General features: G+C 30.4%; 3 protein-coding genes across 4 annotated transcripts; 2 read left to right on the top strand and 1 right to left on the bottom strand.

Annotated features, from left to right (window-relative positions):
- Positions 1-420: 420 nt before the first annotated feature.
- LOC126848168 (sulfotransferase 1C4-like) lies at positions 421-3,036 on the top strand. Its single transcript, XM_050588826.1, has 6 exons — positions 421-788; positions 899-998; positions 1,378-1,543; positions 1,636-1,762; positions 1,858-1,952; positions 2,330-3,036. The coding sequence occupies exons 1-6, from the start codon at positions 563-565 to the stop codon at positions 2,606-2,608; spliced, it is 993 nt and encodes a 330-aa protein (XP_050444783.1). The 5' UTR covers positions 421-562; the 3' UTR covers positions 2,609-3,036.
- Positions 3,037-3,894: 858 nt separating this feature from the next.
- Positions 3,895-9,479, top strand: LOC126848128 (ras GTPase-activating protein 1). Its single transcript, XM_050588742.1, has 15 exons — positions 3,895-4,115; positions 4,556-4,737; positions 4,883-5,064; positions 5,369-5,766; positions 5,873-6,018; positions 6,083-6,416; positions 6,626-6,969; positions 7,051-7,242; positions 7,414-7,563; positions 7,633-7,681; positions 7,748-7,966; positions 8,060-8,292; positions 8,397-8,538; positions 8,692-8,829; positions 8,899-9,479. The coding sequence occupies exons 1-15, from the start codon at positions 4,068-4,070 to the stop codon at positions 8,974-8,976; spliced, it is 2,835 nt and encodes a 944-aa protein (XP_050444699.1). The 5' UTR covers positions 3,895-4,067; the 3' UTR covers positions 8,977-9,479.
- Positions 9,480-9,840: 361 nt separating this feature from the next.
- On the bottom strand, positions 9,841-14,582 carry LOC126848184 (GTPase HRas). Of its 2 annotated transcripts, none has more exons than XM_050588860.1 (5): positions 14,360-14,582; positions 12,994-13,189; positions 12,582-12,725; positions 12,290-12,496; positions 9,841-12,122 (listed from the first exon to the last, which is right to left on the bottom strand). In XM_050588860.1, exons 2-5 carry the CDS (start codon positions 13,120-13,122, stop codon positions 12,036-12,038), a joined length of 567 nt encoding a protein of 188 aa, XP_050444817.1. In that variant the 5' UTR covers positions 13,123-13,189; positions 14,360-14,582; the 3' UTR covers positions 9,841-12,035. The 2 variants fall into 2 exon arrangements, with proteins under 2 accessions (XP_050444817.1, XP_050444818.1); XM_050588861.1 differs by lacking the exon at positions 14,360-14,582 and adding an exon at positions 14,006-14,330.
- Between the last annotated feature and the right edge of the window lie 1,921 nt (positions 14,583-16,503).

Genomic DNA, 16,503 nt, shown 5'->3' with positions numbered 1-16,503 from the left:
AGCATTTCTGTTAAAATATACAATGGAATTTTTAATCTACAATTGATTATATTAATGCATTTTGCGTAATACGCCCTATATATATAGCGTGTATAATATATATCTTATATTTTCAAAAATATACTAATAAAGAGTTTTATTTGACTTTATAGATTTTTTGTGAGATGTGTCATATATATTGAAGAGAAAAAAGTTTAAACTATTCAATTATTGGTGAAAAAACGATTGAAAACTATTAAAAACCAATATAGTGTTTATATATGTATGTACGTATGTATATAATAAATAGTTCGCAAGTCGGAAAAGCATTTAACGCTGTCATATATGATAAGAAATAAGCGATCGACATTGCCTTACTCGGTAAAAAGTAGGAAGAAGTGGAAAACGTATATATGCCTATTCTTCGAAGGTAGCCGAAGCGCAGAGCGCACATGTACGCGGTTCATATCAAGCCGGAGTACTCATAGATCTTTTCCTAAGAAATTTTATTAGCTCGGAATCAGCCGAGAATATTCGAACGAGATTTTAAAAAGTCACAAATCATCACTTCGCGCCGTGAAATATGTTAAGGAATCATGCCTTTCCTTTCAAGGACTTAAAAATCCAACGTATTAAAGGTGAACAGGCGATTGCGCTGTCCAAATCTTATCCGCTTCATACCCGTGGTTTTGTCAAAATCGGCGAGAAAAAATGGTTCCTGCCATACAAGTACGCCGAGCAAGGCGATAAAGCATATAACTTCGAGACTCGTCCCGATGACACGTGGATCATTACCCATCCTAGATCAGGTAGGCCATTTTTTCCTAACAAAAGTCCTAATAAAATGCCACAGCATTTTTGTATTGTTTATATTGATTTATTGGTTGTATTTTAATTGTAATTATCTTGTGTCGATCAGGTACAACGCTGACACAGGAACTCGTATGGTTGGTGGCCAACGATCTAAATTTCAATGAAGCGCATCGAAGGACTTTAATAGAAAGATTTCCCTTTTTAGAGTATAGTATAATAATATCCATATATCCATAAAAATCATAAAGACATAAACTCCACATTTTCTACATTTATATATTTTTAAATTTATATTCTTCTTATTTCGTCCAAGTTTTATAGTTGAAGATTTGGATAAAATTTTTGCGTAAAAATTAAATTCTAAAGATTTATTTGGATTTATTTGGAAGATACATTCATCGAAAATGCACATTTTTTAAATAATATTACATTTTTGATATAAATAATAAATGTGAAGAGCTCAAATTTTGTAGAAACGCGTATCGTGCATTTTTTTTATGTAATGTGAAGAAAGAACACGAAGTAAATTGTTTATTTTTAAATTAGACAACACTTTGTTATAAAAAAAAGACTTTTCTCTTTCAGTTTAGGTTTACTAGTGGAAGACGATATATTTGCAAGCGACACTCCCGATGAGCAAAAAATATCGAAGTGTAGTATCGATTTTGTGCAAAATCAGCCCTCACCGCGTTTCATCAAGAGTCATTTTGCTCTCGATTTATTACCAACAGTCATAAACAATAATTGCAAAGTAAGCACGTGTGTATGTACATATGTGTATGTATGTACGTGTGTCAAAAAATGCAATTTAAATCTTTTCGGAAATGTTATTTTCACTTCTAGATTATTTATGTCGCCCGAAATCCAAGAGATGTGGTGGTCTCGTGGTATTATTTCCAAAAGGACATTAAACTGATTCAGTATCAGGACACTTTCGAGCAGTTGTGTATTGATTTCATGAACGATCACAGTAAGTTTTGCAAAGTTTCGATTTTATTAATATAATCTATTTTTTATCTATTTTCAAAATCATTCGTTCTTATTTATATATTTTCATAATTTCAGCAATGTCGTCTCCATATTGGGAACATGTAAAAACAGCTTGGGCAATTAGACATAAACCAAATATTTTGTTTCTTTTCTATGAAGATTTAATAAAAGTAAGATAAACTAAGATCTTCTATAAAGATTTGTAAGAATTAAAAAATCTGATAAATAAATTTGAGAAACTAAAATCTAAAGTATTATGAAGAAAATCGATGGACATAATTAAATATTTTGATCATTTTTTACAAGAAATAATAATCAAAAATTTTATTTATTTTAATTTTTTTTTTTAATTTAATTTTATTTTATATGACTCGAGAACGCCTCTGAATATATCGTTTGGTCAGATTTCAATTAAATCAAGAAATTATTATATTTATAATAAAAATAACGTATCTCTGATAATAAAGATATTTATATTATAGATATTCGCGTTTGTGATTTAAAAATACATTACATAATTATAAATTATTTTATCTATTTTACATAGAATTTAATTGAGAACATCAAGAAAGTCGCCACGTTTTTTGATAAAACCTACAACAAAGAAGAAATCGCTAAGTTAGCGGAGCATTTAAATATTGAAAACTTTCGCCAAAATTCTATGGTGAATCAAGCAGCCCCTGGTCAACAAATAAAACCCGAATCATTTATCCGGCAAGGAAAGACAAATAATTGGAAAGAGATATTCACACCGGAGCTTGAAAAAAGATTTAACGAATGGGTTGTCGATAATTTGAAAGATACAGATCTGATTTTTCCCGATTGAAACCTACAACGATGAAGAAATTGCTAAGTTAGCGAAGCATTTAAGTATTGAAAACTACCACAAGAATTTTATGGTGCGGTGGAATAAAGCGGAGTTTGGTCAACAAATAAAACCCGAATCATTTATCTGGAAAGGAAAGGCGAATATAATTGGAAAAATAATAATTTGAAAGACACTGATCTGGTTTTTATTCCCAATTAAATTTGCCACAAAAAATATTTATCAGCACAAATAATTCCACATATTTTGTTAAACAATATATGTATATACAATTTTTACATGAATAATGAACAAATATGTAATTGATAAAAAATTTCTCTATTGAGGTCTATTTTAAATAAACAGAATTGCTAATGTTTAAGTTTCTCGAAGAGGGAATGGAGAAATTTTTTCCTAGATAAAAAAAATAAACTTAAATTGGAGATTTATTATTATTATATTATTTATTTTTATTATTATATAAAGTTTCTTCATGAACTGTATATGCAATTTTATTTTGCAAATATTAATTGTGTACGTGAATTATATCATGGATTGCGCGACTGTCTTCGCCGATATGGAAAGTGCACACAATTATATCAGTTGCTTAACTGTAACTTTGAATTTTTTCTATATATCGTTTTTACTCTATGTGATAATTGATAAAAGATTTTTTCATTAAGAAATTAATATAAAGGAAATATACATGTTGATTTTATAATTTTAGATTTCATTTTGCGTTACATAGAATAATACAGCTGAATATCATATATAAGTTTCCTGATACACGCATATATGCCATAACAATTAGAATGATTAAAGAAGACAAATGAAAATTATTTATGACCCAAATCAATATTATCCCTTATTTGGAAAAGTATCTTTTCTTATATTTTAAAATTTACATTTATATACATCTCTTTCTTAAATAGAGACAAGAAGATCTATGCGTATTGCATACAACACCACACGCGCGCGCACGCATGCGCCGCATGCTGCACGCACGCACGCACACACACACAACCACGCGCCTGGTAGTTCCAATGTTCCAATATGCTGCGTATTTGAGTATGTTTAGTTTAGCGAGAACTCCTATCTCATAGTTCAGAGTTTGTTCGTATTCCTGCCAAATCTTAACTCCATCGATAATGTCAATAGTCGTTTTTCGGACATAGACAAGAGTTTGTAAAGAATTGCCATTAAATGATAGTCCATGTCGATCACTGCATTACCGTCGTTACCGATCGATACTTGCTGTTATCTATAGTGCCTACCTCTTGCTTTTGCATATAGTCCATGATCGGCGCGTGCAATAGTAAAATGGCTGCCGGGAAACGTCAATATATTTTATATTAATAAGAGTCTGTCTTTGTAAATAATCGCGCGACGCAGGAAGACATCGCAATAAAGACGCATGCCGTTCAACTAACCGGCTCGATTCTTATCCGTAATCGCGTGTATGTGAGTGTGCATCGACAGAATGGCGGAATTTGTGCGTGGCGGACCCAGCGTGTCCAACAATGCTAAGGTATGTATGTATGTATGTACGAGGAGTATTATTCATCGTCCGCCACACGTCATTTCTTTGTTATACAACCTCACGGAAGGGAAGTGCGATCGCCGTAACGCAAATTGTCTCACGCTTTCCTTATTTAATATCTTACCTCCTTTTTCAATTTTTATCAGCGCGCCTTGTATATTTACGACTTATCTCGGTGTCTATCGTTAGCGGTGTCGGCTTCTGAATTCCTCGATTAAGTATGCACGCGATAATAAAAAATATGCATCCTTATACTTTTTGTTTATTTTTGAATTGATATGCTAGTATAACATTTGTTAGTGAAACTGATCAGTAACATGCAAAAAATGGATTAAATTATGGACACATACATATATACATATAAACTAAAGTCAGTAGAAAATAAAAATGAAAGATTTATTTCATCGAATATAATGGCATTTTTATAGATGGAACATAGTAGTAAAGGCGGTTCTCCTAGTACAGGAAGTGAAGATGGCGGTCAGAATGAATCGTTAAATGCAGAGAATGAATTTGATCCTTTTCTCGAAAATATACCAGATGATATACAAGATACAGAAGAACCTGATGGTGCAAACGCTACTTTGTTAACAGCACCACCAGAAAATCAGTGAGACTGAATATAATTTATCAATTTTTTACAAATATATGATTTCTTTGCAATAGAGTTACAGTTAATGCAAGGCTGATATATGACAGAATGCATTCATAATCATAGAATCAAAACAAATAAAAGCATACAATCTCTCTTGCAGATGGTATCATGGTAGATTAGATAGATTTACAGCAGAAGAAAGATTGTGGGATGCTAGTAAAATGGGTAGTTATCTGGTTCGTGAAAGCGACAGGAAGCCTGGAAGTTATGTTCTATCTTACTTGGGGAGAACTGGAATAAATCACTTTCGAATTACAGCTGTTTGTGGAGATTATTATATTGGTAGGGACTGATATAATTTAACAAAAAAATTCTCAGTCATACATCTTATATTTAAAACAATTTAGAGAGATATATGTGCTTTAATAGTTATATATTATTTGAGATATTTTATTTTAGCATATAAGATCCATTTATTCTGAAAATGATGCAAGTCAAATTTTGAGGTATAATGTTAAATTAAAACATATTTGTAAAATGTTTTCAATGTACAAATTAAATAGCACATAAAACTTTCTATATTTACATAATTTTGTGTGGAAGTTCTGCATATAAGCAGTTATTTTCTACTTTAATAATGTTGTAGGCGGTCGTCAATTTAATAGCTTATCAGATCTGGTTGCATATTATACTCATTGTTCGGATCTGTTAAAGAGAGAAAGACTTATACACCCAACACCACCCCCTGAACCAGTAAATGATAAGAAACGAATTGTCGCAATATTGCCATATACGAAAATGCCAGATACTGATGAATTGAGCTTTCAAAAAGGCGATATATTTTTCGTGCACAATGACATGGGTGATGGGTGGTTATGGGTCACTGCCCATAGAACTGGCGAACAGGGTTTAATATTTCGAGAATTAGTTGAGGATCTTGATGATTCAATAGATCCTAACACAGTGTTTTCCTGGTTTCATCCTAATGTCACCAAAAGTGAAGCAGTGGACATGCTGGTAAAAGCAGGACCTGGAAGTTTCCTAGTAAGCAAATAATGATTTATCTTATTAATAATATCTCTTATTTTATATTCTGCTTGATTTTTAATTTATTCTTGCATAAATTCTATATCTCTATCTTCTATCATAGGTCAGACCATCGGATAACAGTCCAGGAGATTACTCACTTTTTTTCCATATAAACAATCAGATACAAAGATTCAGAATCGAGAAAAAAGGAGTAAGATACCTAATGGGAGGTAGAACATTTGAATGTCTGGATGCTGTAATTAACAGGTATATCTTTTGCTATTTTGCATAGAAATAATAGTGTTGACTTTATATTAATATTATATCACAGATATCGAAAGGAACAAATTGTGGAAGGGCACACTTTAGTTCAAGCGATGGTAACCGAGCCTGATGGTAGTGTCAGAGTAAACAGAGAAATTCAACATGCCGAGAAAATATACGCGACTCTGAGGGAATGCCGAGAGCAATCGGGAGCGAAAAAAAATAAAGGAATTAAAATGCAAGGATATCTGGAAAAGAAATCTGAGAAAAATAAAAAATGGAAAGCATTGTATTTTGTGTTATTGGTGGATGCCACCGATACGCATCTTTATTTGTATGACAATCCTAAGAGAACTAAACCAAAAGGTCTTATCGACTTGAGTTGTGCTTACTTGTACCAGGTAAGAAATATATATTGGAATAGTATGTGATATATTGGTATGAAACCTTAGAATCTACTGAAGTTAATAACAAAAATAATTGTGTTGCAATACAATTGTAACATGCATGACATACATGTACTATTTGTACTATATAATATTTTATGGGCAAATGGAGGAAATAACACCTTAGAGCAAACACGAGATGAGTTATTCAAGTATCTTTTTAGGTCCACGAAAGTGTATTTGATAGGCCTCATTGTTTTCAATTAGTTGAACGCGCATTACCTTGTCTGGCCACCATAACTTACTTGGCTGCGCCGAATTCCGAAAACGCATTAGATTGGATTAATGCCTTGAAACCATTATGTGTATCACAACTCACTCGTGCTCCAAAAGTCGCTCGTCTCCGTGAATTACGTTCGTTGCATCTGCATATCTTAGACGCGCATAGGCTTCCATACAAGCTAGTCCCGAGTCCATTCATTATAGTGGCTCTAAACAATGTTAAAGTTGCTCGCACGAAAGTTAAAACGGGGTTACATCCGTTATGGGATGAGGAATTTATTCTAGAGTACGTAAACGATTTTTACATACAATAACATTTCTATATATACAATTTTTATTCAACTGCGTTCAATAATATGCTCAATAGGGACGTACCGCCGGACGTTATGTCCTTTTCGCTGACTCTGTACAATAAGGGCAAGCGCAGCAAAGACACAGAAGTAGCGGAATTAACGGTTGAATTGGCCAGTTTGACTAATGGTGAAGAAATGGATGAGTGGTATCCGTTATCGGGAGTTACACCTATCGGGGAATGGGGAGCATTACGTTTACGCATACGGTGAAGATTAAAAATCTTTTTTAAAATATTAATATACTTTTAAAACACATTTACATTATTTTCCTTTTTTAATATAGTCTCTTATATTAATAATAATAATAATAATAATAATAATAACAATAATAATAATAATAATATATGTGTATGTATACGTATATATGTATTTTACAGATACAGACACGATTTAGCTATGCCACCCGAAGAGTACAGTCCTCTTCAACAGTTATTGCTAGATCCAGAGCTGCATGTTGTCAAGGCTTTAGCAGATGTATGCCACTTAGATAGAGTACCCTTGGCAAATAGTCTTCTTAGAATTTTTAGGTACAATAATTGTCTTGTATGATTATCTAATTATAAAAATCAATTTTTTTTATATCATTAATTTTTTAGGCATGAAAGAAAAGAAGCAGATCTTCTACGCTCATTGAATCAAGCAGAAGTAAGTTATGATTTAGCTATTCAAGCATAAAATATAAGCATATAATTATAAAACGCATTTATTTAGGTCGAAAAAGAGGATGAAACACCAACATTGTTTAGAGCTGCCAGTCTTACTACTACTTTGATGGATTTATATATGAAATCCGTTTGTACTTCGTTTTTAAAAGCAGCTTTACGTGATACGATTGTGAAACTAATTGAAAGTAAACAAAGCTGTGAATTAAATCCAACAAAAATGGATTCTCCAGAAGATGCTTGCAGTAATGCAGAATTTTTATTACAAGTATATAATTTTTTTTTTAAATATTGTACTTAAATGCGATTCACGACAATTATATTAATGCATAATACTTTTCTATTTTTTTTTTTATTTTAGGTATTGGATGAAGTTACATTGAGTATTTTTACAAGTCCCGATGCTTGTCCGAGGACTCTCAGATATATTTGTGGATGCTTACAAAGAGCAGTAGTTGCTAAGTGGCCACATGAAAGACTAGTCAGAACTCGGGTAGTCAGTGGATTTATATTTCTGCGCCTTCTCTGCCCTGCCATATTAAATCCTAGGTCATTTAATCTAATAGCTGAGCCACCACCTCCATCTGCTGCAAGGTACATTATACATAAATAAAAATTACACAAATGTGAGATTAATATAGAGTTTTGAATAATTCCAATATGTTGTACTTTTTTTGTTAATTTAAATTATTCCATAGATCATTAGTTATGGTGGCAAAGTGTCTACAAAATTTGGCTAATTTAGTGGAATTTGGTGGAAAAGAACCATACATGGAGGTTGTAAACCCATTTATACTCAAAAATAAAGAACGAATGGTAGTCTTCCTTGACCAACTATCTGTAAGTTTATTTTATATGTTTATTTTATATTATTTATTAGAATATTTTTATTGTTGAGTATAAATGTTTTATATTGCATTATTCATAAAAATTTCAACATTGATGTGCGGTAAAAAAATAAAAATTTGAATTTATATAATTAAACTTGTACAGAATGTTGCTGAGAAGCCAGAATCAGAGGGTACAGATCCAAGAACCAAAAGCGTATCCGACACTGCAAGAGACTTGGCGACATTACATCATATTTGTGTCTCACATTTGAAGGAACTCCAAGTTTTATCAAAGACACAGGTATGTCTATTTTATATAATTGTATAAATATTCATAGTATATACATATAAAAAAAATATTTATTTATAGCCAACAATTAAACAATTGGTAACGGTGACTGAAATGTTGAGCAAACATAAGCAGAAGTACATGGAGATGATACGGTAGTGCTAGAGCCATCAGCCATGATTAATGCCAAACACAATAAAACGATTTATAAATTTGACGGATAACATATAGTAGTATTTAATAATTATAATTAAGTAATTAAACGTACAGACTGACGTGCCATATATATTACTGTATACACACTCAAGCCTACATTTACTATTTCATATGTAATTAGAAGTTAGTTTATTTATATATATATATATATATATATGTGTGTGTGTGTGTGTGTGTGTGTGTGTGTGTGTGTGTGTGTGTGTGTGTGTGTGTGTGTGTGTGTGTGTGTGTGTGTGTGTGTGTGTGTGTGTGTGTGTGTGTGTACACATACATATATATATATATATATATATATATATATATATATATATATATATATATATAGTGACGTACACACACACACAGTAACATGACAGTGATATAGATACATACAGAATCATATAGGCGTATAACAATTTTATATTTACTTAGGTGCTCGAAAATAAATGCAACTTTAATCGAAAATATTTCAATATTTTTAGTAATTCTGAGCCCACTATCCCAAGAATAATTAAAGTCGCGCATTGTGTTACACATAATTTCTATAAAATATTTATAGTATTAAATGCAAAATTCATATATCAAGGTAAATAAAATAAGCTTTATATAATCTTGATATTATATATTTCAAGAATAGATATAATTTTATTGTGAACATTTTCATATTTCAGATGGGAGATAAAATATATTAAAGATAAATTTATATAAGAATACCTTAATACATTTTTATAAAGAATTTTAATAAATAATTATAATCGAACTTTATACATAAAATTTTTGATTTACGAATTTCGATTGTAATACAGCTGAAACATGAATATTATTGAGTAATATATATGAATGTTTTATTTCTATATAAATATTCATATCAATGTGACAACATATTGTTAGATGAAATTACAAAAATGATTTTATGTAATTAATATTACAATAGTAAATAGTGCATATAAATGAGCCATAACAATCTTATAGGCAAGCATTCGACAAGTGAATGCTATAACAAACAGGTTTTATTACAAAGTTTTATTATGAAATTGAATTGTATGTGTAGTATCTCTATATTATGTGTATACTTATATACACATACATACACATTTCCTTATTAGCTGGAAACATTAATTTAAAAAATATTACATGTATATGAGAATATGCGCGTTTGTATACATCAATATTAAAAAATATTACATGTATATGAGAATATGGAAATTTGTAATGTTTGCATTGTTTAACGAAGAATTTAACCCTTGATTGTTCCTTGAATATATTATAAAACCTAACCATCAATATTTACGTTGTAAGTTGAAGTAAGTAAAGAAAAAATTCATTGTATGTCGAAATTATTTTATTGTCAGAAAAAAAACTCAATTAACTTGAGTACCATATAATTATATATATATATATAATGTTCGTCATTTATAATAATTTTATTTATTAAATTATGAGTATGTCACAATAAATCGTGGTTAATATTTTAATGAATTATTCTATTATCTATGATATTATAATGAATTAGCAAATTATTAAAAGAGCAGAAACATAAGAGTTTATTTCTCGCTATCTTAACTTTGTCATCTTAACTTTCCAATAGCAGTGTCTATCTTTTTTCTCATAAAGTTTAAAAGAAGATTATAATTTTAAGTATATCTAAATTTTTATATAAACTAAAAAAAAATATATGCGTTATATGGATATGCTATCATTATAGCAAATACAGCTTTCTTGCAATAAATTCATTATTTCTAGGAATAAATGTAATTGAATAGTTGAATATTTAAGCCTTTGGTTAATAATATGTAGGTAGCATGAGAAATTAATACAAGAAAGCGATATTCTGTTCAAATTTAACAATCGATGTCGCGAGTTTATTTCGATATTGTTGTGTACAATTTACTTGCATCATTTGATCTATATATCTATTTCCAAAAAAAGCAAGTTCCTTAGAAGATACATCTATATATTTGCGCGCGTATATTCTCTTATATAGCTACTAAATAAAGTACTATTTATATAAAAATTGCAGATGGGCTGTGTTCCGATATTCACTATCAGTACTAAAAATTTATAGTATACATGATGTAAAATATAGATTTTCAGTATACTGGCATGAATATTGGAACACAGCTTTAATCACACAGTAACGCCTTAATTAACCTGATGTACTTAAAAATATCTAATCACAGCACATAATGAATTAAGTTTGTAATATCTTTTCTGTGACTCGAGCTTCTTTTTCTGCTTTAGAATGATAGTTTTATTTGCTTAGCAAATATTCACGATAAAAAATGGCAATTGATCAAAAAACTTAATTCATAAATTATAAAACAATTTATACAGTGATTAAATTTTACTTTACTAACATATTATAATATTGCTGTTTGATTAAAATCCATTAGTGTGCGACAAGTGAATAGTGTTATTAATATCGACTAAATAGCTATAAGATAGAAAGTAATATATACATGTTACATTTTACGCCACATATTACCAATGGCCTATTTGTGTGCCCTGTAATAAAATTTTTATATTATCCTCTGTATAAAAATGACAGTAACATTGACAAATATGAATATCAGCATCAAATATAATATTTGCGAGTTAAGCTATATTTTTTGTAATTCTATAATTTTGTGTGTATACATATATATAATTTAACATGTTTTGTGCCAACATCATACATATGTAACAAAAAAAAATCAGCATTATTCTTTCATTCAATCAAGGGTTAAGATACTTCAATATAATAAAATTGCCTGGGGCAAACTGTCAAAGGTAAATGTTTCTTATATGAAACATAAACCTATTATATGGTAAAAACTATTATAGCTATTACATAATTTGTTCTTTTCTCTCAATATATAGAAAAAATGTGCTTGCAATTTTTTACAATTTATTGCAATTTATACTTTAGAGTAAGCAGCAAATATTTGTGCACTGTGAACATAATGTAAGGCTTTTCTCGTATTCTATTTCTCGCGTTATAATAGAGTTTTGAGTGAAAATATATATTGGTGTTATCCAAGAATTTATAAAATACAGCATCGACGTTTTCTGTGTCCGCTACTACCGGGTGGTTTACCTGTACGTTCTTTATCTTTCCGTATTTCTCTGACCTAAAATGCATGTACAATGAATTTTTGTCGCTTTCGAAATTTTTCAAAATCTCGGTAAAATATATTTTAGAAATGCGATTCTGCTTATACATAAAAGTTTTCAATAATATTATGAATATGCCATATAAAAATTTGTAATACTAACAAAGATATCTGTGTTTACTCACCAAAGTGTAAAATGCATCATCTACACCCATTCTTGTTTTCGCCGAAGTTTCTACAAATGGCACACCATACTGTCGTGCGACTTCTCTCGCTTGAGTCATATTTACTGCCCAAGATTGCTGAAGATCGCATTTATTTCCAACTAACACCATTGGCACTTCTTCTGCATCCTTTACTCGTTTTATTTGTTCCCTATATGTTCCAATATCCTATTAAAAACATAATACAATTATTTTAAAAATGTTAATCAGATAGATATATATAATTATGTTATATATTATATAATATACTTACCTCAAAACTTTTAGCAGAATTTACAGCAAAGACTAACAAAAATCCTTCTCCTGTTCTCATATACTGATCTCTCATTGCACTATATTCCTCTTGTCCGGCTGTATCTAATATATCTAGAAGGCACGTTTCACCATCGATCACTACCTGTTTAACAACAATACATGGATGTAATTAACAGATTAAGAAAGAAGATATTATATTTATTGTATGAAACTTTTAATTCTTGGATAATGAAAGATTCTAAAACAGACAGCGCTACTTGGATCTAAAAAGATTCAGGCATCACCATACAGTTAGTGTTTCATTATGACATATTGATTATGGCTAGATTAATAGTTTGAATATTTCAATAGAATGACAAACTATTTTAAATTCTCATAAAACATTAAATAAAGTTAAATAGTAGGCTTACTTGTTTTCTATATGAATCTTCTATGGTAGGATCATATTCGTCAACAAAATGATTCTGTATCAGTTGGATGGTAAGTGCTGATTTTCCAACACCTCCAGCTCCAACTACTACAAGCTTGTATTCCGTCATGATGCAGTTTTTTTAGTGTACAATTTACAATTTTTATTATTTTTCTCTAAATAGTTCCTTGGATTAGCTACAAAAAATAATGGAATATAACATATTGTATACTTTATCAGTTTAAATTTTTTTGATAAGATTCTATATAATTAATCAACAAGAGAATTCTCATTGTAATTTAATTTTTAGGAAAATTTTATCAGAGAGATTGAAGAAATTAAGAGATAAATATATGATAAAATTATATCTACATCTTTTATAATATATATATATGTTTGATATACCAAATAATATAAAAAGTACTCTGCAGAATATTAATTTCATCAATTGATTAACTTGATTGATTATTGAATTCAATATTAACTCTACTTATTTACTAAAAACAATTATAAAAAATACAAATATATTGTATAGTTTAAAAATTCTAGTTGATGGTTGTTATTTTACTTATGTTATTATTGTTTATAAAAGAAAGAGCAAACTGTTGTCAGCTGCTGTTTAAGCTGTTGTCCTCTGCTAAACTTTTAAATCTTTTTAATTTAATCTGCTATCTTCGAATATGTTAGATAAGTGAATACCCATTTTTTTCAGTATATTAAAATTAATTACAATTAATAAAATGCACATATCTGTCTTGTGAAACACATAAATGTAATTTAATAAAAGAAGAGCATTCAGCAGAAACAATTTTCAGGCAATATAATATTAATGGTTAACTTATTGTTAGTGTTGTCTTCTGCTGAAAGCGAACATTGTAAAATCACTGGTATTAGTCATCCAATTATTGCTAATATTGTATAATCATTGGCATTAGTCATTCGATTATACATATATATATATACTTAATAGAACCAGATACATGATATTCGTTACTTATAAGCGTAACTCTTACTTTACTCGTAATAATTTCAAAGACGCGATGCATCGAACGCGTTTTGGACAAATGAAAGAAGCGACATATAAATAAAAGCGGATCCAACAATCGTGCGACGAACATGCGGACAGACGTAACAGATTGACGGTAGCGTCTTGGCGCGTCTTCCCGACATATCATTGTCGGCAGAGCACGAGGAGGAATCGGTCCGATGAAGTATCCGCGACGAGTCGTCGACTCTGGGGTCGCTATGCGTGGCGTTGCATTTCGGAGTAAACAGAGTGCACGCATTGGGAGAGATGCGAGAGACTGAGCGAGGAGAAACAGAGGAGGAAAGTGTAGAACGTGGACGATGCATTCCTGCACGCTTACCGTCACTTAAAAAATGCTCATTTCATGGATTGCACTGGGATCGTTCAAGCACTCCGCCTCAATGTGGTCCGACCCGTCACGAATTAGTCACTGGAGACTGGAGACTGGAGATACCATCTGGAAAGGAGCATCGTCAGTGTTGCCAATGTCACTCTCTCCCTCAGAACTCCCCGCTCCCTCCTTCCTCCCTCAACGACGACGACGACACGGAAATGTCGGAAAGGGTGTTGACCGTCTCGCGCGACTCACGGACGGTGCTTTCACAGATGGTGCGAATGTCGATGCGATTATCGTCAATTATCGTTCGCGATATATATGTGTGCTTGAGAGAATCCCGCTGTACGATAACATTCTCTCTAGATATCAAAAATCGAATATTTTTCTTTATTATACATATATTTATATATTTATTATCTGTTTCTTTTATATTTAGAAATAAGTAGTAAGTACTATTTCTATTATATATATAAGAGCACAAAATATTTCCTTATTTATTATTCTTTTTCTTACATCGTCTTTTTATATATTCGAAAATAGGTAAATATTTTTAAAAGAAGAAAACTCTTTATTTATTGTTTTGCATTGTCTCTGTTAAATAATATTTCGCAATTGTTTTAATTAGTATATTATATATATATATATATATATATATATATATATATATATATATATATATATATAGTGAAATATATTTCGTATACGCTTAAATATACTTCAGATTTACTTTTTATAGTGTAAATTGCGAGAAACAAATGCTTTACATTTATTAATAAATGTAAAGCATTTGTTATTATTAAACTGATACGGAAAAAAGGAAATATTTGCGATTACATATTTCAACAGTTGGTATGACTTATCAATTGCTGTTAAAATAATATCGATCATTCGAAGATCTATATTACCAATGAAAGTAAAATACAATTCCCTACATTTATGTGGAAACTCGAATCACGACGATAGATGACTTTTCAATTTGATAAATATATCACTGTCTTTTTTTTTCCAAAATTTTCTGTTTTTATTTATCTTAATCCTGTATTAAATTGGAAGTAAGAATTTGTTTTGTTTTGTTTTCTTTTATCTCTTATAGAAATAGAAACTAACTTATTTGTTTACATTCTCAATATGTTGTATAGTTAATGACTTTTCAGTCGCAGTTTATAGTTTGAAGAAATAATATCATGCCTTTTGTTCCCAGGATATATAAATTCCTTTTTTTTTTGGCATTTGCGTAAGTTTAATTATTAATCCATTAATGAAAATTTCTATATTTCTGCGCGTAATAAAATAATAAAGAATAGTCTTTATATTTTTATAAAAAGAAAATATATCTTTTATTATTAGTAGAATAACAAAACGTAAAAAATTTGCTCGTTACGTTTTTTTAAAAGTATAGTTAATAAAAAAATCTATTTTTCGATCGATTGAAATATCAAAATGATATTCATATTATTTACTTATCGAATGTACATTAGTTTATTCGATTTGCACGGAACGCGTTAATACACTTGAACATACATCCCGTGAGTAATCGGCTAATTAGTATCGGAGTGTCGTTATGAACTAGGGCGACCGTTGCTACGTATTAATTGAACACACGTGTGCATGCGCAATAATAAGCTATCAATTTATCATATGATAGGAATTAATATTACTATGCAATATAGAAAACTGAAAATAAAATCTGTCACATTAATTCACGCTGTAAGATTTAAACGATGTCAGTTGGCGACAATTTTTAAATTATTATACAATATTAATATTATTAGCCTAAGTTGCGCCGCAACGTTGTGATTATTGACATTGACATAAGAGTCACCTTGTTTTTTAATCTGCCACAGTCGCGAACGCGTCGTAGTTGACGCGCGATCGTCGTGTCTCGCGTCATTTGTTACGTGAAGTGCGTGCTAGATACAAGATGCCATACGCAACGAAAGTGTCGTAGAAAGTGAGTCGCGAGTATCGTGGAATGTTAACAAACGAGTGTATGATCGTAATCTCGAGTATCAACAAGTACTTGATAGCCGTACCAAATCATGTATAGCTTGCGTTCGCGCGTAAAATTGCACCAATCAGCGTTCGCCAAATATCAAATTACGTCTGTCGTCGGTTACGAGAAATTATGTGACGTTGCGATTGTTGCA

This window comes from Cataglyphis hispanica, chromosome 3, assembly GCF_021464435.1.
Source record: "Cataglyphis hispanica isolate Lineage 1 chromosome 3, ULB_Chis1_1.0, whole genome shotgun sequence".
Classification (NCBI taxonomy): Eukaryota; Metazoa; Arthropoda; class Insecta; order Hymenoptera; family Formicidae; genus Cataglyphis; species Cataglyphis hispanica.
The sequence above is the reverse complement of the archived record's forward strand: the minus strand, read 5'-3'. Positions and strand labels throughout refer to the sequence as shown.

What these genes read in the sequence shown, in the direction of transcription:
- LOC126848168 (XM_050588826.1), top strand. Translation starts at nt 563, where the DNA reads ATGTTAAGGAATCATGCCTTTCCTTTCAAGGACTTAAAAATCCAACGT. An exon ending in GAAAGATTTCCCTTTTTAGA is followed by an intron (nt 999 to 1,377) that starts GTATAGTATAAT and finishes TTTCTCTTTCAG; the next exon opens with TTTAGGTTTACTAGTGGAAG. An exon ending in TGATTTCATGAACGATCACA is followed by an intron (nt 1,763 to 1,857) that starts GTAAGTTTTGCA and finishes TCATAATTTCAG; the next exon opens with CAATGTCGTCTCCATATTGG.
- LOC126848128 (XM_050588742.1), top strand. Translation starts at nt 4,068, where the DNA reads ATGGCGGAATTTGTGCGTGGCGGACCCAGCGTGTCCAACAATGCTAAG. An exon ending in TTGTGGAGATTATTATATTG is followed by an intron (nt 5,065 to 5,368) that starts GTAGGGACTGAT and finishes ATAATGTTGTAG; the next exon opens with GCGGTCGTCAATTTAATAGC. An exon ending in GCTCATTGAATCAAGCAGAA is followed by an intron (nt 7,682 to 7,747) that starts GTAAGTTATGAT and finishes GCATTTATTTAG; the next exon opens with GTCGAAAAAGAGGATGAAAC.
- LOC126848184 (XM_050588860.1), bottom strand. Translation starts at nt 13,122, where the DNA reads ATGACGGAATACAAGCTTGTAGTAGTTGGAGCTGGAGGTGTTGGAAAA. An exon ending in ATTCTGCTAAAAGTTTTGAG is followed by an intron (nt 12,497 to 12,581) that starts GTAAGTATATTA and finishes TGTTTTTAATAG; the next exon opens with GATATTGGAACATATAGGGA. An exon ending in ATGATGCATTTTACACTTTG is followed by an intron (nt 12,123 to 12,289) that starts GTGAGTAAACAC and finishes CATGCATTTTAG; the next exon opens with GTCAGAGAAATACGGAAAGA.